Raw genomic sequence first — 23,180 nt, 5'->3', positions numbered from 1 at the left:
CTAAGCTGGCCTTTGCTAAAAACTCAAGGGGCCAAAGAGCCGCATGTGGCTCGCAAGCCGTAGTTTGCCGACCGCTGGCTTGTCCAAATGGCTGGCACCAGTGCTCTGGGCTTGGGGCCATCAGTAAGAAAAACAGAGGTGACTTGAATGCCAGGCCTGGGGTACCACAGCTGCCGATCTGATCACCAAGGTGGCTGCTGGTGACTGACAGGTGGGGAGTGGACAGCACGTGGAGTCGCTGGCCAAAGGGAGGAGTCCCTTCCCAGGCAGAATGGACAACTTATGAATTGTTTATTTCTGGAATTTTCCATTCAGTATTTTTGGGCTGCAGTTGACCTCGGATAACTGAAACCACGGAAAGTGAAACTGCAGATGCGGGGGGGGGGGGGGGGGGGGGGGTCTGTATTTCAGAGCCACAGGTGGGTTTGCATAATGGGTATTATTATAAAGCATATGGGTTCAATACATATTCTCTTTTTTATTGGATAAAAGTCTGTTCAGAGATTGATTGCTCCCTTCTGGTCCATCAGCCTAAAACAGGCTTTCTTCAGATGCACAGTCAAAAAGATTTGATTGAGGTAAAAACAAGTACCTAGTGATGACCTTGTGTAATAGTGTATCAAGAGACTATCAGCTGTGGGTTTAAAATGTCTATTAATAGTCAACCCCCAAGTCTCGGTTTTTCAAAGGAATCAGCACAGACCTTCTGAGGGCCCCCTCACCGTGCCTTCTTCTTACCAGGGTTCTGGCAAGCAGCTTGTTTGGAATTGCTTTAAATAGGCAGCGACTGAGCAGGTTAGAGAGCAGACAGTGAGAGTAGATTGATGATAAAGCATCTAAATCAGCCTGCAATCACTCTGGGTGAAATATGAACTGCCTTCATACCAGACTGCGAAATTTAAATGCCGGTGACTAAAGAAGTCTTTTTTTATTTTTTTTATTATTCCTACTCCAAATCAGTTGACAGTGAGATGTTACTCTAAATATTAGTTAACTCAATCTCGCCCGGCTAGCTCAGTCGGTAGAGCATGAGACTCTTAAATATTAGTTAACTCAGCTAGGAGTTGGCAAGCTTTCTCTGGGAAGGCCTGGAGAGTAAATATTTGGGGCTTGGTGGGACATTTGACCTGTGTTGCAACTACCCAGCTCTGCTATCTGTACTAATAAAAGCCTAGGAGGCCCTCGTGCCCTCACACCCTTATGTCATCACAGGATGGCCACCCCCGCATAGTCACAAAGTGGCCACCACAAGATGGCCAGTGAGGGGGGGCAGTTGTGGATGATCAGTCTGGGCAGGGGAGGTCAGTTAGGGTGACTGGGCCAGCAGGAGAGGGCAGTTTGGGGCAACTAGGCTGGCAGAAAAGGGCAGTTGGGGCGATCAGACAGGCAGGCAGGCAAGTAAATGGTTAGGAGCCAGCAGTCCCAGATTGTGAGAGGGGTCCCAGATTGGAGAGTGTGCAGGCTGGGGCTGAGGGACACCCCCAGCCCCCAGAGCATGAATTTCATGCACTGGGCCTCTAGTCGCATCATGAAAATAGTCATGGAACCTGCTCCCAGGTTCAATAATCCACTCGAAGGACTCACACGACTCAGCAAATTGTCACACTCCAGTTCCCCTTTCTTGCCGCCAAAGGATACGAAGTGAAATCAGCAATCGCAGAGCGTGCCCAGGGCACAGGGCTTGGCCAAGGACATTGGAGCCGTGCGACGGCCTTTTCTCCAGCAGTCACGTGACAGTGTGCACTGTGCCACCAGCCGGGAAGCTCACCCTGGCCTTGCTGTCCGGTTTTTACTGGCGGCCGGCTGCACAGACAGGCTGACCACCTCTGTGGCCGACCTTAGTAGCTGGCCCTGTAGGAGGTCAAGCTGATAGCACATGACCCCAGATCCCCACCGTAATCGCATGGTTGGCACGCACTATCTGATGTGGCCCAGGTCCCCGGGAAACAAAGCTCCTCCTATCAGGCACTGCGCTCCAAGGTGATAGCAGTTCCCTCCCAAGAGCCAGGCTGAAAAGTACTTGTATCAATTTCAGTGAAGAAGTGAGAGGGAGAGAGAAACATCAATGAGGAGAGAGAATCATGCATCAGCTGCCTCCTGCACGCCCCCCACTGGGGATCGAGCCCAAAACCTGGGACGTGTCCTAACTGGGAATCAAACTGTGACCTCCTGGTTCATAGGTTGGGCTCAACCACTGAGCCACATCGGCCGGGCAGGCAAACCTTTGTTTGGGCAAGAAGAATGTTTTTATCACACAGACACTATATGAATGAAGGGGCATGGCCATAGTTTGCAGACCCCTGGTCTAAGCCACAGAGCTCTGTCATTCCAGATCCCTCAGACACAACGGTCTTACTCTGTGACACCGATTGGTCAGAACAGCTGCCTGCCATTGTACCCTCCTGCATCCGAAGATCTTCGAAAGCATTTTTAAAATATATTTTTATTGATTTTGCCCTAACCAGTTTGGCTCAGTGGAAAGAGCGTCGGCCTGCAGGCTGAAGAGTCCCAGGTTCTATTCCAGTCAAGGGCATGTACCTTGGTTGCAGGCACATCCCCAATGGAGGGCGTGCAGGAGGCAGCTGATCGATGTTTCTCTCTTATTGATGTTTCTAACTCTCTATTCCTCTCCTTTCCTCTCTGTAAACAAAATTTAAAAAATTAAAAATTAAAAAAATTAAAAAAAATTTTAAAAATCAATAAAATATATTAAAAAAAATAAAATAAAATATATTTGTATTGATTTCAGAGAGGAAAGGGGAGAGAGACAGAGAGAAACATCTATGATGAGAGAGAATCATGGATCAGCTGCCTCCTACATGCCCCACGCTGGGGATCCAGCCCACAACCCAGGCATGTGTCCTTGACCAGAATCGAACCTGGAACCCTTCAGTCTGCAGGCCGATGCTCTATCCACTGGGCCACACCGGCTAGGGTGTGAATGCATTTTGTACCAGAAAGAAATGGGAATTTGGAAGAGACTTCTCTCCGGCCTCTGTGTTAGCGGGGCCCATGCTAGACTAAGTTTGATTTCCTTGAGGATGGCAATGACAATGAGACGGGAAGCAATGCAAAAAGTTCACATGAAATTGTAGTTATCTTATCTGGTACTGAACAGCCTTATTATCACAATAGACACGGGCTGGTGGGCATCCACTGGAAATAGTCTCGCTCGGAAAGGATATGACAGTGTTTAATAAAAATTGCCAGAATTCCCGCTACAGAGGCGCAATAGGAACAATGTATTGCTATTGATTTCCCGGCGTCCTCCCTGGCAGTTCGGGAGCTTTTAGACAGTGTGAGCCGCTACACAAAGGCTCGTGTTGTCTTCTCTCCTCGGAGCCGTGAGCAAGAAACTATGACAGAGAAAATCTTTTCATAGAATTCAATACAGTCCAGGTAGTTCCGTGGAATGATGACTTTTGGGTGGTGGGTGGGTGTGGGGATCTTTGTTTCCCAGGGGCCTGAAGACATTTTAAAAGTATACAGAGAAGCCCTAACTGGTGTGGCTCAGTGAATACAGCGTCGGCCTGCAGAATGAAGGGTCCCAGGTTCGATACCGGTCAAGGGCATGTACCTTGGTTGCAGGCACATCCCCAGTAGGGGGTGTGCAGGAGGCAGCTGATCGATGATTCTCTCTCATCGATGTTTCTAACTCTCTATCCCTCTCTCTTCCTCTCTGTAAAAAATGAATAAAATATATTTTAAAATTATAAAAATAAAAATAAGTCTACAGAGAAGAATCAAAACCTTGCTGTGTCTTCATGAGTTGATACTTTGGACCAGAAATGAGTAATTCTTGGTTGTGAGTGTGGCTTGTACATTACAAGCCACTTAGGGGCCGCCCTCCATGCCTAGCACCCCAATCCCATTGTGACAGCAAAAATGTCTCCAGAAGTTGCCGCCGTTGAATACAACCCCTCTTTGGGATTTAAAAAATGTTTATTAATTTCAGGGAGAAAGGGAGAGGGAGAGAGAAGCATCAATGAGGAGAGTCATTGATGGGCTGCCTCCTGCACACCCCCTACTGGGGATAGAGCCCACACCCAGGCCAGTGCCCTTGCCCAGAAATTGAACCATGACCTCCTGGTTCCTAGGTTGACACTCAATCACTGAGACAGGCTGGCCGGCGCTGCCTGGGTTTTGATCGCATCTTGTGACCGTTTCCTCTGGCAGGATGTCATCATGACCCTCCAAGAGAAGCTGTCCATCAAAGGCATCGAGCACTTCTCCCTCATGCTGGAGCAGAGGACCGAGGGCGCCGGCAGCAAGCTGCTGCTGCTGCACGAGCAGGAGACCCTCACCCAGGTGCGTGAGCTGCCCCTGAGGGCGCTGCTGCCACCCAGCCACCTGCCCCGGCATCTCCCCCTCCCCTGAGGGTACTGACGCCACCCAGCTGCCCGCCCAGCATCCCTCCTCCCCAGTACCACCGCCCCCCGCCCCAGCATCCCCATCTGCCCTAGCATCCCTCCCACCCCAGTATCCCTCCTGCCCCAGACATCTCTCCTATCCCAGCATCCCACCCACCCTATTCTCCTTCCCTCCTCAGAATCCCTCCCACCCCAGTATCCCTCCTATCCTACTCTTCCCTCCCCAGGCATCCCTCCCCCCAACATCTCTGCCATCCCAGTACCCCTCCCATCCTACTCTCACTCCCTCCCCAGCACCCCTGCCATCCTACTATCTCTCCCATCCTACTATCCCTCCCGCCCCAGCATCCCTCCCACCGCAGATGCTCTCATCGTGCTCCCTGCATCGCTGGGCAGCACACTGAGGGAGCAGGCGTTAGAAAATGGGCTCTCTGCCTCCAGGTGATGTCTCCCTTTCTGTCAGTGTCCACACTGTCAGGTCACCTGTGGAACAGATGTGTCACTCAGCCTGGGCGGCACGCTGAGGAGGTGGCTCTGTCCCATTCCCCTCTCTGTCATTAAACCACTCAGCCGCCTGCTCTCACCGTGGGCCTCCTGGAGCTACTTGGTTGCCATGAGGCCCTTTAAGTCAAGGCCAGGCCGTGTGCGTGGCTCTAGGCTCCGGGTGTCCACCTCAGGCTATTTCCGGAAGCCTCCAGGCCCTGCCCCGGCCTGCCCACTGTAAATATGTGATGCGGCCACGCACCCCAGTTCTGGGGGCAGGACGCCACCCCCTCTGTTCTCTGGGGAGCGTCAGGCTGCCGCTGCTGCTCTGTGATGCCACTCAGCGGCCCTGTGGGGGGGTGAGGGGTTTCATCAATGCTCCGTGGCGGAGGGTTCCTAGAGGAGGGAGCCTGGGGCTCTTGGGTCCCCTCTGTCCTTTCTGCTTTCCTTTCCTGCCGGGCGGGGATGACGGCCCATGGCCCTTGGACCCAGGGCCACGCCGCTTTCCCTCCTGCCCGCAGCCTGGGAGCTGAGTCCCTGTCACCACCTGCCACGTGCCCAGTCTCCTTTCAAAGGAGGGTGTGTCTTTCCGTTAAGATTCTACTCCACATGTGAACGGTATACACCTGAACACACACACACACACACACACACACACACACACACACACACACACGTGCCCTAAGGCTCGAGAAAGCTGCTGCTGCATTTCTTCTGAATTTCTACATGGCAGTTCACGAACATTTTTGCTCCTCCAGCTTTGTCCCCTGCATGACAGTTGTCACATGTCCATGGAACTGCGTGCCCGTGCATGGGAAGGACATACAAGAGCATAAAACCACAGGCAGCCGAAACTGGTTTGGCTCAGTGGATAGAGCATAGGCCTGCGGACTGAAAGATCCTCGGTTTGATTCTGGTCAAGGGCATGTACCTTGGTTGCCGGCACATCTCCAGTGGAGGGTGTGCAAGAGGCAGTTGGTAGATGTTTCTCTCTCATCGACGTTTCTAACTCTCTATCCCTCTCAATTTCTCTCTGTGTAAAATCAATAAAATATATTTAAAAAAAAAAAAAAACACAGGCAGAGCAGCTGTGCCGGTGGAGCTGCGGCCTTAGGTTCGCTGTGCTGGCCTCTTGTGGGGAAACTGAGGGGCTATTCGCCTCTTTCTTGGAGTCCAGTGTCTTTTCTTTCTTTTCTTTTTTTTTTTTTTAAATCAATCTTTATTGTTCATATTATTACAAAGGTTCCTCATTTTCTTTTCTTTCTTTTTTAAAATATATTTTATTGATTTTTCACAGAGAGGAAGAGAGAGGGATAGAGAGCTAGAAACATCAATGAGAGAGAAACATCCATCAGCTGCCTCCTGCTTACCCCCTACTGGGGATGTGCCTGCGACCAATGTACATGCCCTTGACCAGAATCGAATCTGGGACCCTTCAGTCCACAGGCCGATGCTCTACCCACTGAGCCACACCGGTCAGGGCCAGTGTCTTTTCATTCACTTGCCTGTGTGCTAAGCACCTGTTACTCCCCCACCGATGCCCGCTGTGAGCAGAGGGGCCAGGAACAGCAGTGACAGCGGCACAGCCCGAGCTGGCAGAGAAGGACAGCACATCCCCATGAGCCGTGTCCATGACCCTGCGGGCCCGTGCTGTGTTCCAGCCCCGGGCCACCATCTGAGTGAGGTCACGGCACCAGAAGTGGCCAGGAGTTTGGAAACTGGACTCCAGTTCAGTGCAGTGGCCCAAACTCTGTCTTCCTGCCCCTCCCTGGCTTTGGCTGCCATGACAACACTGAGCATCTTACCTTGAGGGGAGAGGCTGAGCTCACAGACTCCAGGCGCACATTCTGTCCACACGCCCCGGGGACAGCCCCAAGCCAGGGACCAGTCTGTGCTGCTTTGGCTCAGGTGCCAGGTCCCCTGCTGGCAGCTACTCTCCAGAGGCCCCCAAGGACCAGACTGTGGCTGAGCACCCCTGGGGACCATGGGCTGACTGCCCATCCTCTCTGCCTGCCCGGCCTCCCTGCCTCCTTGCTGGCCACTCCTAGGGACAGTTCCTTAGCAAGTCCCTCCTCTCAGGGTCTCTTGGGGGGCACCAGACCTATGTCCCAGGCTCTGTACATTTCCGGGAAGTGAGGACCTGTGAGACCTCTCAAAGGACTTAGCCGCCCCTTCCCTCAAAGTCCAAAGAAAGTTGCCTCTGCTTCAGGGCCCCTCAGCCGTTTCGCACTCCCCACTGAGCCCCCCTGCGGTGGGTCTGCCCTTCCAGGTGACACAGCGGCCCAGCTCCCACAAGATGAGGTGTCTTTTCCGGATCAGCTTCGTGCCGAAGGACCCCATTGACCTGTTACGGAGAGACCCGGTTGCTTTTGAATATCTCTACGTTCAGGTATGTAGGCACGATTGGCGTGTTGCATGTGAATGTTGTGGATAAAGGAACTGGTTCAACACCTCCCCCCCACTTCAGTGGTCTTTGCCCCCCACTTCAGTGGTCTTTGGAAGAAAGTGTGCTCCTCACAGCTCAGCAGGAGGACTGATGCTCAGAGAGACACCCTGAGTCCCCAGGATAAGGGTCAGTAAGCCCTGTTTATCAAGTAAAGAAACGTGAGTGGACGTTACATTGGTTGTGACCCAGAACAGTGAAACTGTCATGACTTGGGTTGCTGTCATTTTTTAATTTTTTAAAAATATATTTGTATTGATTTCAGAGAGGGAGAGAGAGAAACATCATTGAGAAGAGAGAATCATGGATCAGCTGCCTCCTGCACACCCCACATTGGGGATGAAGCCTGCAACCTGGGCATGTGCCCTGACTGGTAATCGAACCATGACCTCCTGGTTCGTAGGTTGATGCTCAATCACTGAGCCCCACTGGCACGGCGAGACTTGGGTCTTTTAAATATTGGACTTTAGTCACCTGGACCTGTCAACAATGGCCCTTGTTCCCCAACAGGCCAGGGAACCCACATGTAACCACATGAAACAGCCTGATTGACAGCTGGTCTGTTACTGGGTCTTCCCCACATTCCTGCTGAGAACCAGTCAGCGCTTTGCTCGGCAGCCCAGACCTAGAGCTGTGTTTTTTAGCGTATTAGTTGCATATACACTGAGTGGCCAGACTATGATGATCTCTGAACGCATAATAATCTGGCCACTCAGTGTCTATCCTATAGAATAAAAGGCTAATATGCAAATTGTCCCCTTGACCAGGAGTTTGACCAGTAGGCAGGCCGGCCCACTGCCCATGTCCCCTTGCCCTGGCCAGGCTGGCCGGACCCCACCCATGCACGAATTTGTGCTCTGGACCTCTAATATATATATTGAGTGGCCAGATTATGATGCGTTCAGTGTAGATTGTTACGGGTGCTGATCAGTACCTGGCCAGGCATTGTGATCTAGTGCTGCAGTCGCCAACCTTTCTGACCTCATGGACCACCAGTGATCCGCTGACCACCAGGCAGTGACTGCTGACCCATTGGGTTGCCATTCTCTCCAATTCTGTACCCATCCTGTTAACACAATAATGCTTTCAAGCCATTTTGCTCTGCTTTCGTTTTAAACATCGAAATCCCAGTGAGTGTGTACAACGTGTTTGCAGTTGTCTTGGGGACGGGAGACTACCTGAGTAGGCCAGGAGCACTGCTAGGCATGGCTCTGTAGAAGATGTGTTTGCCCAAATGGAATGCAGACTAAAGGGTCCCAGGTTCGATTCCGGTCAAGGGCACATATCTTGGTTGCAGGCTCGATCCCTGGCCCCGGTCAGCGCATGTGTGGGAAGCAACCAATCGATGCGTCTCTCTCACATCGATGTTCCTCTCTCTGTCTCTCCCCCAACCTTCCACTCTCCCTAAAATTCAGTGATTAAAAAAATATCCTCAGGTGAGGATGAACAGAAGACCCATCTTTTTTAGCCTGGGATTGTCCTGACAACAGGAAACCTGTCCAGGGTCTTGTCCCCAGAATAGACCTTCCCCACTTGGGTGTGGCATGGGTGGTGGATTAGCAACCCCTTCAACAGGCAGCCCATGAGGGAGGTGGGCAGCCGTGTGCGGCAGGTGATAGACTGAAACGAAGCTGCCATCTCCCCCTTTTCTCTCTTCCACTGAGAACAGGAAATGAGAATTTCTTGGACTCAGACCCTCTGCTTCCAAATGCCTTGCACCGCACCATGTGCAGTGTATCTAAAATAGCTCCCGCCTCACAGCAGCCAGTGGCTCTGCAGATGGTGCTGTGGGCCTATGTTGATTTGAAGGTGCTGAAAAGATGCAGTAAAATTAGTCTAGAAAACAAGAGTAAGCAGAAGCAATATCCACTGAGTGGCCAGATGATGATGATCTCTGAATGCATAATAATCTGGCCACTCAGTGTCTATCCTATAGAATAAAAGGCTAATATGCAAATTGTCCCCTTGACCAGGAGTTCGACAAGCAGGCAGGCCGGCCAACCGCCCATGTCCCCTCCCCCTGGCCAGACTGGCCAGACCCCACCAATGCACGAATTCATGCACCGGGCCTCTAATACACACACACACACACACACACACTGAGTGGCCAGCTTATTATGCATTCAGAGATCATCATCATCTGGACAGTCAGTGTATAATGTAATTAAGTGGCTAATCACCTGGATAAGAAATTCACCTAGAATTCCCTTTCAAATACAGGAGATACACATAGTGTAACAGGGATGGGAAACACAGTTCCAATCAAAACTCTTAGAAGCAAGAGTGATGGCTCACTTTATAAAGCACGTGACATTTCTGAAACATCCTTACCAGTATAGCAGCAAATGGGCTTGACTTGGCTATTTTAGCCCATTTTTCATATAAGAAAACTGTGACTTAAGAGCGAGGAAATGTCCTGCCCAAGGTCATTAGATGAATAATTGAGAGCCTAGGCTCAAACCTAGAGCTCTTGTCTCTAAACCCGATGCTGAAATCCTGTTTCCAACCCATTAAGCCCATAGTCAGCAAACTACAGCTCGAGAGCCACATGCGGCTCTTTGGCCCCTTGAGTGTGGCTCTTCCACAGAATACCACGGCCTGAGCGAGTCTATTCTGAAGAAGTGGCATTAGAAGAAGTTTAAAAAATGTGGCTCTCCAAAGAAATGTTAATCGTTGTCCTGTTGGTATTGGGCTCTGTGGACTCATGAGTTTGCCGACCACTGGGTTAGTGTAAACACCCCTGGCTCATATGAGCACACTGAGACTGCAGAAGAAAGCAAACGGGTCCAAGTGACACTCACAGGTGGGCCTGGACCAAGCAGGGACTCTGCCCCTCATCACCTGGCTCATGCCTTCTCCCGGAAGCTGCTCTAAATGATGACGAAGAGGAGGGTAATGGTGACAGCTGTTAGCACGTGTCAGCTCTTTCACCTGAGCAGGGAGAGGTGCCAGGGCTTTCCATGCTGACTAATGTCACCCTCAACAACCCTGTAAATAGGGAGCAGGGTCCATCCCAGTTTACAAAAGGGGAAACTGAGGCACAGAACCAGGCCCTTTCCCAGTGCCATGCCCTGGTGAGGTGGAGGGACGGGATTGGAAGCCTGGATCCCAAGCCCAGCAGCCTAACTCCAGACACCACTGTGCCGGCGGGGCTCGCGTGTTCAATTACAGCACCTGTGTTTGGAAATTCCATACCTTAATCCCTAATTCTTCTTACAAAAAGCTAAATATTGAAATAGCAGCTCGCTCGTCGATGGCTGGTAAATATTTTGCGTGGTCTGTCTGTTTGGGAGCGTGATTCAATATTGACTCGTTGCAAGCAGCGCGGGGCGGGGGTGGGGGGGAGATGTTTCCACATTTAGCCTCCTTGCCTGTGCAGTGAGGGGGGATGTGGTCACCTGCTCCAACCAGGCAGTGCCTGAGCCCATTCTTTGACGAGCTGCGCCCCCTGCTGGTCTCTCCGCAGAGCTGTAACGATGTGGTACAAGAGCGATTTGGGCCGGAGCTGAAATACGACATTGCCCTGCGACTGGCCGCCTTGCAAATGTACATCGCGACCGTGACCACCAAGCAAACGCAGAAAATCTCTCTCAAATACATCGAGTAAGTGTTTCCTGGGGGTCATTCCGGACACGAAGTCGCTGCCCCCCTTAACGGCCAAGTGCATTGTTGATCTATGTCTACTTCCATAACTGATCTTGGTGTGGCAGACCATTGGTTAAACATTGGGGAAAAACATACGACTGGCATGTTCATTTTGGGCGGAAGGGATCCGTTTCTTACATAACCCACATTTGGACAGTTGTGGCTAAAATGAGGGTCATATTGGAAATGAAACATTTTTAAACTCCTACATGGACTTGGTTCCAAGGCAAGCTTTGGTCTCATCGCTTTTCAGGCGCTAAGCTGCTTCCTTCTCACAACATCGCTGTGAGATAAAAAGGGTTTTCCCTCCATTTTATTTATTTTTATTTTTTAATATATTTTATTATTTTTTCACAGAGAAGAAGGGAGAGAGAGTTAAAAACATTGATGAGAGAGAAACATCCATCAGCTGCCTCCCACACACCCCCTACTGGGGATGTGCCTGCAAGGTACATGTCCTTGACTGGAATCAAACCTGGGACCCTTGAGTCTGCAGGCCAACGCTCTATCCACTCAGCCAAACATGTCAGGGCTTCACTCCATTTTATAGAGGAGCAAACCAAGGCACAAAATAGTGAAATAAATTTGCCCCAGTCACACATGCTAGAGAGGGTGGGATTTGAACCCAGGCAGTAAGAGTCCACATTGCACTATAGTTTGTGTGACCATTCGAAGCACCTGTGTTTAGAGAGCGCACTGCATAACCTGGGGTTATTTTATATGGTCAGCATGCAGCACAAAGAGCAATGTTCTGAGTCTCAGCCTGGAAGAGTGGTGTTTGCAGTAAAGGACAGTGACCCAGCGGGGAGGATGCCACAGGACCACACTTCGCTTCATGAATCCATCTTTGGGAGACGTGCATGCCTGTCTTGCTTGGTACCCACTTAGAGCACCAGTGTGCTTGGACCAGAGAGAAAGCCCCTCTCCTTAGAAAAGGTAGTTTGTGTCGCCTTCCATTGATGAGTCTGTTTAAGGGTTGCTCTTGAAAAGGGAACCTTCCGTCACCCCGTCTGTGCAGTCTAAGCATGTCAAACTCATGGCTGGCGGGCCGTATGTTTGATGTGCTAATAAACAAGGCATGCGGCCCACTGACCGGGAGTTTGACATGTTTGCACACTCCCCATTGGCGAGTGATTCATACCCTAAAGCAGCCAGACCTTCTTAATCCTGGCAGCTCTGGTGCTAAGACAAAGGAACACATATATTTCAAAGTTCATGGCGGGGCTGAAGCTACATCTCCATCTGACACAAAAAGCCTTACTACCCAGGCCCCCAGGGTGACCTCAAGGGGCGCTGTGGCTTCTTCTCCACAGGCCTCAGAGCTTGTGTTGCATTTTAGGGACTCTGTCCTGGCTGATCATGTGCCCAACCAGTGTCTTCTAAATTAGGGGAGGAACTTGAGAAGGTGCTGGCTATTTCTCCTGCTCGGGATCCTCTAAAGAAGTGTAGGAAGACAGCCAGCCGTGTGGCCCGGTGGTTGTGTGTTAGCCTATGAACCAGGAGGTCACGGGTTGATTCCCGGTCAGGGCACATGCCCAGGTTGCGGGCTCCATCCCCAGTGTGGGGCGTGCAGGAGGCAGCTGATCATGATTCTCTCTCATCATTGATGTTTCTCTCTCTCCCTACCGAGAAATCGTTGCTTGTAGTGTGAGAACCTCAGATCTTTCAGTCCCAGCCACTCCTTTTCACAGATGCGCTCTCTCCTTCTCTCTTACCAAATGTGCTATAACTGTAGCCTGAGAGTTGCTCCAAAAGGGGTCTCACATTCAGATGGACACATTCAGACCCTCACCCACTCCCCATTCTGAAGTTGTTGGATGTGGATGAAAATGGCTCCCCATTGGAAAAGGGGCTGCACCAGTTGAGATAAGTTTCAGACAGCCCAAATGTATCTCTGTTCATACTCTGCACCCACATTTCCCCAGGTTGAACGTGGTCGTCAAAAATTTCCCGAAATAACTAACTTGACTAAGAATCTTGTAGCATCTACTAGATAATGTCCTCATTATTCATACACCCGGCAAATGTTCAGTGAGCATTTTACATGGTATTCACACTGGAACCGTAGAAGGTATAAATTTTAATCTTAGTCATCCATCAACCTGTGATCTGATCGTAAGGACAAGACATAAAGATATGAAAAGTAATGACTTAAAATAATAATACAAGTGCCGAAGCTGGTTTGGCTCAGTGGTAGAGTGTCGGTCTGCGGACTGAAAGGTCCCAGGTTCAATTCTGGTCAAGGACATGTACATTGGCTGCGGGCACATCCCCGGTGTGGGGTGTGCAAGAGGCGGCTGGTTGATGTTTCTCTCTCATCGATGTCTCTAACTCTCTCTCCCTCTCCCTTCCTCTCTGTAAAAAATCAATAAAATATATTTTTTAAAAATAATAATATTAATACAAGTAGAATTATAAGGTAGCCCCTAAGGACTGCCAAATGATGGCTACAGATAAGAAGTACAGCCCAGCTGGCGTGGCTCAGTGGTTGGGTGTCAACCTATGAACTAGGACAGTGGTCGGCAAACTCATTAATCAACAGAGACAAATATCAACAGTACAACCATTGAAATTTCTTTTGAGAGCCACATTTTTTAAATTTAAACTTCTTCTCATGCCACTTCTTCAACATAGACTTGCCCAGCTGTAGTATTTTGTGGAAGAGCCACATTCAAGGAGCCAAAGAGCTGCATGTGACTTGAGAGCTGCAGTTTGCCGACCACTGAACTAGGAGGTCAGGGTTCAATTCCCAGTCAGGCCAAATACCCAGGTTATGGGCTCAATCCCCAGTGTGGAGTCTGCAGAAGGCAGCTGATCAATGACTCTCTATCATTAATGTTTCTATCTTTCCGTTCCTCTCTGGAACACACACACACACACACACACACACACACACACACACACACACACTAGAGGCCCGATGCACAAAATCCATGCAAGAGTAGGCCTTCCTTCCCCCAGCTGCTGGCACTGACTTCCCTCTGGCACCCAAGACCTGGGCTTCCCTCGCAGCCCCAGCTTCGTCCCGAAGATCATCCAGTCTAATTAGCATATTACTTTTATTATTATAGATATTTTAAAAATATAATAAGTACAAGCTCAGGAGGAGAAGGAAAGAAATGGTGATTATGAAAAACACCATCTGAGCAGGTGAAGGTGAACAGAGCAGGAGAAATAGCCAGCACCTTCTCAGGTTGTTCGCATCATTTAGAAGACACTGGTTGGGCACATGATCAACCGGGACAGAGTCCCTAAAATTCAAAATATGGAACCTTAGAATAGGATTGTAGTCATAGGGAAATGGCTTCTAGGAAAAAAAAAAACAAAAAACTATTCACCCAGTCCAGTTTGTCTGTCTGTTTTCTAATCTATCCATGCCTATGAGATGTATGTACTTTCCCATCATACCAGACAAACTTAAGGGTCATGAACCCCGCCCTGACTCCACACCAATGTCATTCCTCTTCTCCTCCGCCCCAAGCCAGAGACACTGATGGAAGGAGTTTGGTAGACATGAACTGCCTGTGTCTCACAGCCATGGACAGGGAGATGGGGAGGGAGGAATGGTTAGGGCATGATGAAGAAATTGTGTCTATCCTTTTTGGAGAAGAGAGACAGAGTGTGGGCAGACAGGGAGAGGTGAGAACCAGAATAAACAAAGGGATGGGGAGAAATGGGTCTGGGAAATACAAGCTCAGATATGTGTGAACTCTGAGAGCCTTGCGGGGAGGATGGGTGTTTGGATGAAGACTCTGCAGTGTCCATTGATCCCAAATGCCTCTTAGCTCTCTGTCTGGGGAGTGAATGATGTGTTTCTTTGAAAATGCAAACATGTGTATTAAAGATCAGATAGTGTCTCCTGAGTGTAAATTAAAAGCTGCTTCTCGAACTGGGGATTTGTCTCCTTTCCCTGCCTTGCTAAGACTTCGCTGGTTCCAACAAACATCAGAGTGCCATTTTGTCTTCACTCACTCCTCATCAGAAGAATGTGAAATTAAAGCTGTGTTCTTTATTGCAGAAAAGAATGGGGATTAGAGACGTTCCTTCCCTCCGCTGTGCTGCAGAGCATGAAAGAGAAGAACATAAAGAAGGCCCTTTCCCACCTTGTCAAAGCAAATCAGAACTTGGTACCACCCGGTAAAAAGGTATCACATTTGCATCTTAATGGAAAATGGATTTTAAAGAGGGAGGCTTGCATGCTTTTTTTTTTAAATGTTTAAAATTAGCCCAGGGATAAAAGACTTAGCATCATATTTTCAGAAGCAGAAACATTCTAACCTTTTTAGTTTTCACCATCAACATGTTTCGAAGACTAATGAAAAAGAAGCATTCTTATGGAAACCTATTTCTTTCTTCCAAGCTATAGGCTTGTATTGTATTGAGGGAAGGGAGGGCTGTTCACATGGGCCCGAAGGAGCACCTGGCATAACCTCTGGTTAGAGCCTAGGTCAGCAAACTGTGGCTCTAGAGCCACATGTGGCTCTTTGGCCCCTTGCGTGTGGCTCTTCCACAAAATACCACGGCCTGGGTGAGTCTATGTTGAAGAAGTGGCGTTAGAAGAAGTTTAAGTTTTAAAAATGTGGCTCTCCAAAGAAATTTCAATCGTTGTACTGTTGATAGTTGGCTCTGTTAACTGATGAGTTTGCCGACCAATGGGATAGAGGCTAGACTTGCAAGAAAATTGTACATTTCCATCATACTCTTGCTTTCCACTCAGACCAGCTCAGGCCCCTGCGGGATGCCACATTGACTAAACCAGGGTTCTCTCCATCAGTACCACTGGCCTTGGGGACCAGATTATTCTTTGTTGAGGGATGGGGCTGTCCTGCGCCCTGTGGGATGTTTAGCAGCATCCCTGGCCTCTACCCGCGAGAGGCCAGGAGCACCCAACCCCTCAATTGTGACAAAGATGCCTCCAGACATGTGTCCTGGGGAACAGAATCACCCCAGGTTGACAAGCATGAGTGGGACCTTACTTTTGGAAGGACGATGAACTTATTGCTGTGCTCACCATCATTCGTGTTACAATCTTCCGTGTTATCGAGTAGGAGAAACATGAAGGATCTTTTAAAATATACTATTGGTCAGGATAAAGAGCTGTGCTTATAGGTAATACAAAGCACAGGGTTTCAGGGACCAGGGAGAGAAAGACCTTGAAAATACTGGCCCTGTGAAACTGGAAGACGTCTGACAACACAAGGGCACTTTCCAATTGATGTTGGCCATAGAAACTTGGGAGACGCCAATACAAATCACGGCTTATATGGGCAATTCTTCGGTCTTAGGATCTGATCTTAAGTCATTTTTACTTGCTTATTTCTATTCTCTCTTCACCCTGTGGCTTTTTTATTTCAATTTTTTATAATTGTTCTATTTTGTCATTAGTTGTTGTTAATCTCTTAGTGTGCCTACTTTATAAATTATTCTTCATCATAGATATGTATGTATAGGCAAGAACATAATATAGATAGTTCGGTACTGTCTATGGTTTTGGACATCCACTGGGGGCTTTGAAATATACTAGTATATCCCACAGATAAGGGGGGCCATTGTACTCATTTTCTTTATACCACATTGCCACTTTTTAAAATTAAATTACTAGAAGCCTGATGCACGAAGATTCATGCTAGAATGGGCCTTTCTTTCCCTGGCTGCCAGCACCGCCTTTCCACCCCAGCCCAACAGCCCCAGAGCTGCCTCTTTCTGCTCTGGCCCCTCCTTCCCATGCTGCCCAGAGGCCAGATGTGGGGCGGAATGCCATGGCAACGATGCAAGTGTCCTGCCTGCTCCTAGTCACTGGGGAGCCTGTGTATGCAAATTAACCACCATATTTGTTGGGTTCATTTGCATACTCACTCTGATTGGCTGTGGGCATAGTGGAGGTACGGTCAGTTTACATGTTTGTCTATTATTAGGTAAGATATTGGAGTGACGTTAGTCAACATGCACATACAGGTTTCATGTGTGGATTACTAAATTATAAAATCTGTATATAGGACCATGTGCCCACCATCCAAAGTCAAATCTTCTCCTGTCACTTCATATGAGGACTCCTTTCTCCCCCACCCCATGGTTTTTTTTAAACAAATAATCTGATTCAACATACTATCAGCATCTTCAGCTTACTTCCAGTTCCTAGAACCATTCAGCTCATAGGAATGCAGCAGGACATCACAGATCAAGATTTTTTAAACTTTACATCTGATTTTCCCAAAGCTAATTTCTCTTGACTAACTTGATAGGTTTTTTTTTTTCAAGCCTGGCCCACTGGCTTTCTAATTTGGATGCCTGCTCTAAGATCAATTGATCTACCTGTCCATAAAGGTCATTCCTTCTAGCCAAGGGTGAGTGGTTTGCTTTCAAATCGATTTGCAAATTGCTTTGGGATTTTAGAAGAAATAGGATGGATGAACAGTCCTGAATACCAGTTACATAAAGGGTGGCACACTTAGGTGAGTTAACCATGAGTTGGCAAGTCACCTGTGATTGAAAACAGTCACCTCTATGGAGGGTCTATGCTTGTTGGGAAATCTTGTTCCCAACCAACATTCCTGGCACACGCAGTATGAACCATGGACTTTTTTTTTTTAATCAAGTACTTTTTTTTTATTACATGGGAATCTACATATTTAAGTCTTTCTGAAGATAGATCTTATCTGGATAAAATTTCACTTGTGAATCATTCATAAACCTCAATAGATTCCTGGAGTCGAATGAATGAAACAGAGACTTAGAGAGCAAGTTCCAACATTTCCACAATGCTTGGAGCTCAGGAAGTTTATTTTCCCCTAAACATTTGCATAGACTGTGAGAAACTTGAGATGGGCATGTAGAGCCTGTGTAAAGGCTTTATATAAATGGCAGGTGTGTATTCAAAACTACATACAGGTAGATCTCGTGTGTGGTGGGAGAATGTGCAATAACCTTTGTCCCTGATTGCAATTGGAGACATCACTTACCTTTTGAAACCTCCTTATGAGTAGATGTTTCAATGGAAAATTTTATCTTGTTCTCACTTTTAAATATATATACGGTATATGTGGGGTTGTTTGTTTTTTTTGTTGTTTTTTTTTTTAATTTCAGACAGGAAGGAAGAGGGAGAGAGAGAGAAAGAAACATCAATGATGAGAGAGAATCATTGATTGGCTGCCTCCTGCGCGTTCCCCACTGGGGATTGAATCCGCAACCTGGGCATGTGCCCTTGACCAGAATCGAACCTGGGATCCTTTCGTCCACAGGTCGACACTATCCACTGAGCAATACCGGCTAGGGCTTGTTCTCACTTTGTTGACTGACCTGGCCCACTGCATCTGTACTTATGAGTCCCCCATACATTTCCCCAAAGTAAAACAAATTTAATTTAAATGTCCTGTCACCATCCTTCATCAGGAAGGCAAATACAGAGCAATTTTTAAAAACATATTTTATTGATTTTTTAGAGAGGAAGGGAGAGAGATAGTTAGAAACATCAATGAGAGAGAAACATCGATCAGCTGCCTCCTGCACACCCCCTCCTGGGGATGTGCCCGCAACCAAGGTACATGCCCTTGACAGGAATCGAACCTGGGACCCTTCAGTCCGCAAGCCGACGCTCTATCCACTGAGCCAAACCAGGCAGGGCAAAATACAAAGAAATTTTATTTTGTTTTTCATCGCGAGTTCTTGTCACACACACCTGTTGGCAGTCGTCATCTCATTTGCCCTTGTTTTCAGCTGGTCTCCGGCAGAACAGAGTCACACCAATGGAGTTAACACCTGATGTTTCTTCTCTCCCCACAGCTCTCTGCCCTGCAAGCCAAGGTCCATTATCTCAAGTTCCTCAGTGACCTTCGTCTGTATGGGGGCCGTGTGTTCAAGGCAACGCTAGTGGTAATTTCTTTTTCTTTTTGTGTTTTTTCTGGAAAGTCATGGAGGCCTGGAAATGTCACTGCATGGGCTGTCTTATATGAGCTGTTCTTGATGACAGAAGCAAATCAGCTGTGAATACTTTCCAGCCTTTGTTTCTAACTCACTGCACCCCAGTCTGAACTGGGGAAAGAAATGTGAAACTAGACAGCAGCAGCACAGCGTGTCCTGGAAAAAGAGTTATACCCAGAAGTGCTGTACTCTGACCATGGCCCTCCTTTCAGTCGTTGGGCCAAAAGTTGCTCTCCCATAAAAAAATATTTTTTTCATTTCTAAAAACCTCTCATGATTATGAATGTACATGCTGTGGTAACATTTACTCTCCATGTTCTTAATTTATCAGAGCCTCAATGCAGTCATAGATCTGATTCTAATTGGGTGACTTAGTACAATAAAACCTAGAAATACTTTCTAAAGAAAATGTTGTTTTGCCCAGCTGGCATGGCTCAGGGGTTGAGCATCAACCTATGAACCAGGAGATCAGGGTTTGATTCCCAGGCAGGGCAAGTGCTGGGTTGCGGGCTCCATCTCCAGTGGGGGATGTGTAGGAGGCAGCCGATCAATGATTCAATGATTCTTTCTCATCATTGACGTTTCTTTCTCTCTCTGTCCTCTCTTTCTCTCTCTCTCTCTCTCTCTCTCTCTCTCTCTCTCTCTCTCTCTCTCTCTCTCTCTCTCTCTCTCTCCCCCCTCTCCTTTCCTCTCTAAAATCAGTAAAAATCTGTTAAAAAAAAAAAAAAAAGAAGCAATTTTATAAAAACATTCTCTGGGGTCTTAAGAGTCTAGTATTTTTATATTTTGTCAACGTCCCTTTCTCAGCAGGCAGAAAAGCGCTCGGAAGTGACTCTCCTGGTGGGGCCCCGATATGGCATAAGCCACGTCATAAACACCAAAACCAACCTGGTGGCTCTCTTAGCTGACTTCAGTCATGTGAACAGGATCGAGATGTTTACTGAAGAGGAGAACTTGGTGAGGGTGGAGCTCCATGTCCTGGACGTGAAGGTAAGTCAGCCGGATGTTGGCGCATGGCCTGGATTTAAGCAGCTCATTTGTGCTACACCCATGGTTGGCAAACTACGGCTCGCAAGACACAGGCGGCTCTTTGGCCCCTTGAGTGTGACTCTTCCACAAAATACCACGGCCTGGGCGAGTCTATTTTGAAGAAGTGGCGTTAGAAGAAGTTTAAGTTTTAAAAATGTGGCTCACCAAAGAAATTTCAATCGTTGTACTGTTGATATTTGGCTCTGTTGATTAATGAGTTTGCTGACCACTGTGCTACACTGCTGCTACTTACAAAGCAGGTAGAATTGCACTGTGTCCAGAGCATCCAAGATGCAATATGGTACAGAAAGCAAATCCACCCACCTCACAGGGACAAGTTGCTCTTCTCCTCTGAGCTCAGTTTCTTCTTGTCTACTTAAGAGAGCAAGCAAGTTCATGTCTGAGGTCCTTTCAGCTCCAGAACACATGAGTCATAGAGAGTGGGAGAGACTGTTTGCTTCTAACTTTTTAGAATATATGAGTTGTATAGACAGGGAAATTTTCCCCAACTCTGATTAGAACTCCCACTCCCTTGCGTTAGATTGGGTCCCCTGTGTTTGTTTGTTTGTTTGTTTATTTATTTATTTATTTATTTATTTTAGAAAAGCTGAGCATGTTAGTCAGTCTGTCTTTTCATACTAAAGCAACTGGTCCTGATTCCTATGAATGTCATGGCCATTCCATTTAAAACAACAATCTGAGATCCTCCTTAAGGGGTAAAGCTTTACTCCCCAAAATAGACGTTGTTAGGAAGTGATAAAGGCCCCTTGACCCCCACCTTCTTGTCCCAGTAAGAGGTGAGTTGTTGGATTGGGGCATTGTTGATGCATCCAGTGTTTTTGTGGAGAAGAAGCACTGACCGGAAGAGAGGCAGTGACTCCACAAAGCAAACACTGTCAACCGGAAGTGCTCTGAGAACAGGCAGGGGCGACCCACTCCCACCACGGTGGCATGGGCAGAGCAGATTAAGAGGAACTGAGAATATGGGAAAGGGTTTCTACACAGCAGATTGGACAGCATCAGTGCTCTGCAGCAGGAAGAGATGACCTTGAGAAGGTGGAGCTCCGCCGTGTTGGCCATGGCCCATGGGATTTCATGGGCTAGACCCAGGGTCTCTCTTTGACTTCAATGTGTAAGAATAGACTTGGCATGCCTGCCCTCGTCTATGATCAAAGATGCTGAAAACAATAACCCATCATGACAAAGGATGAATTGGATGCATTCATCACAGGCCTGCTAACTAGGTATAATCTCTCCTAAACAGAAGTGGGTGGCAAGACTCTATTCATGGCTTCCTGCCTGTGTAAATAATTGTGGGGTGGCTTGAGGGGGGACCTCAATTGAAATGGGAGGAAAAGGCAGTTCAGTAAGTAGTAGAGCAGCTTTGGGTGGGAAGTTAGATTCTACCAGTGGGGTCATCAAACCTGGCCAGTGTCCTACAGCGGAGAATAAAAGCAAAAGGCCTATCATCTCACTATTTCTGTGTCTCCCTGGGTGTCTGCTTTTTTGTTGTTCCCTTCTTTCCCTCTTGCTTTGTCTGTCAACAAGAGCACACCAGCCCCTCTAGTCTACCTAACTCAATGAGAATAATTGCTTAAATGGAATACTTCCTTCCCTATAGTTTCAAGATCTGTGTACCAGGAAATAATAACCTCATTGGTTCCTGAAAGTTTTATTTTTTAGCAAGGCCTTTTCTCAATTCTCATCTCTCCTTTGACTTCCTATTAAGTGACAGTTTCTTTTAGAAGCAGCCTTTTTCTGGATCTCTTTGACACTTTTTGTTCAGTCTTAGCAGTAATTTCCACTTCATGTTTACTTCTCTTCAACACTAATTTTCATCATGAACCCAAACTTAACTTCCTATAATTTTTTCAGATTGTGAGTTCAGATCTGCTAACAAATTCTTTAACTATCACTTTTTTAAAAATGTTGACTGTTTGGGAACAAAACCAATGTTATTTTCTTTTTGGACTTGGAAAAGGTTCAAAATGTCTAGGTTTCAAAATGATGCCACCTACATGTTTCTGAGTAAGGCTCTCTGTGTTACGCCTGACCTTTTCCCCACATTTCTGTTTCTCCGATGAAATGGTTGCTCAATAACTTTTATTGTTTACATTTCCTATGCACAAATGCTGTCATTGTCACTTGAGGGTAGATAGCCAGGAGAGATGGCTTTAACCAAGTCGTTCTCTTTTGTGTAGCCAATCACGCTGCTAATGGAGTCATCAGACGCCATGAACTTGGCCTGTTTAACAGCTGGTTACTACCGACTACTTGTGGATTCCAGGAGGTCCATCTTTAACATGGCCAACAAGAAAAATGCCGGGAGCCAGGATACAGGTATTCTCTCCCATCCACTTGACCAAAACAATAAGTATCTTTCTTTTATATATATACATATACTAGAGGCTCAGTGCACAACATTCGTGCACTGGGGGAAGGGGGCTGTCCCTCAGCCCCGCCTGTGCCCATTTACAGTCCGAGAATTCTTGGGGGATGTCACTGGGCTCACCAGCCATCAGCCAGCCTTCTGGCTGAGTGGTGCTCCCGCTGTGGGAACACACTGACCACCAGGGGGCAGCTCCTGTGTTGAGCATCTGCCCCCTGGTGGTTAGTGACCGGTCATTCCGCCATTCGGTCGATTTGCACATTACCCTTTTATTAGATAGTATATATGTTTGTATTGATTTGTATAGAGAGGAAGGGAGAAGGATAGAGAGATAGAAATATCAATGAGAGAAGAACATCATCAGGTGCCTCCTGCACACATCCCCAATGGGGATCAAGCCCGCAACCCAGGCATGTGCCTTGACCGGGAATTGAACTAGTAACCTCTTGGTTCCTGGGTCGACACTCAACCACTGAGCCACAGTGGCTGGGCAGGATTTTTCTGGAAAAGTTAAAATCATATGCATAAAAATCTAATGTCCAAATTTAGCACAAGAGCCTTCAAGTCTATCTATATGGCCTAGTTATTTTCTCTGACAATGTTGATTTCAGCATCAAATTTTACGTGTCACTCAGAAATGCAGGGGCATATGCTATAAAAGCAGGGATTTGGTGACTGTGATGGGAGTGAGCCTCAGTCTGTATGGCTGGGCTTTCATGCCTCTCTCTCCTAGGAGTCAACATGCAGAGAACTGACAATAGAGTGCCCCATTGGAAGGGGGAGCCCCTCAAGGTGCTCTAGGCGCAGACGCCTGGGCCCCTCCTCAGGCATCCAATTTACCTCCAGGATCTAGGAACTCTTCCAACAGGATGACTTGGGTATCGCCCAGGACTTGGATTTGGGG

The 23,180-nt window shown here is 47.8% G+C and overlaps 1 protein-coding gene across 6 annotated transcripts in view; it reads left to right on the top strand.

Annotated features, from left to right (window-relative positions):
- Nucleotides 1-23,180, top strand: part of FRMPD4 (FERM and PDZ domain containing 4) — a 420,441-nt gene that overhangs the window by 386,043 nt on the left and 11,218 nt on the right. For 5 of the 6 annotated variants that reach the window (XM_084869814.1, XM_084869815.1, XM_084869811.1 and 2 more), the window contains 7 exons: nt 4,177-4,308; nt 7,123-7,242; nt 10,763-10,899; nt 14,960-15,086; nt 18,721-18,810; nt 19,666-19,848; nt 22,089-22,227. In XM_084869814.1, coding sequence (XP_084725940.1) covers nt 4,177-4,308; nt 7,123-7,242; nt 10,763-10,899; nt 14,960-15,086; nt 18,721-18,810; nt 19,666-19,848; nt 22,089-22,227 — 928 coding nt within the window. The remainder of the gene's footprint in view (nt 1-4,176; nt 4,309-7,122; nt 7,243-10,762; nt 10,900-14,959; nt 15,087-18,720; nt 18,811-19,665; nt 19,849-22,088; nt 22,228-23,180) is intronic. The other variant, XM_084869812.1, reaches the window with a different exon arrangement.

This window comes from Pipistrellus hanaki (genome assembly GCF_964339955.1).
Source record: "Pipistrellus hanaki genome assembly, chromosome: X".
In the NCBI taxonomy this organism is placed as follows: domain Eukaryota; kingdom Metazoa; phylum Chordata; class Mammalia; order Chiroptera; family Vespertilionidae; genus Pipistrellus; species Pipistrellus hanaki.
Note: the sequence above shows the minus strand (reverse complement) of the source record. Positions and strands in the feature narration are given on the sequence as shown.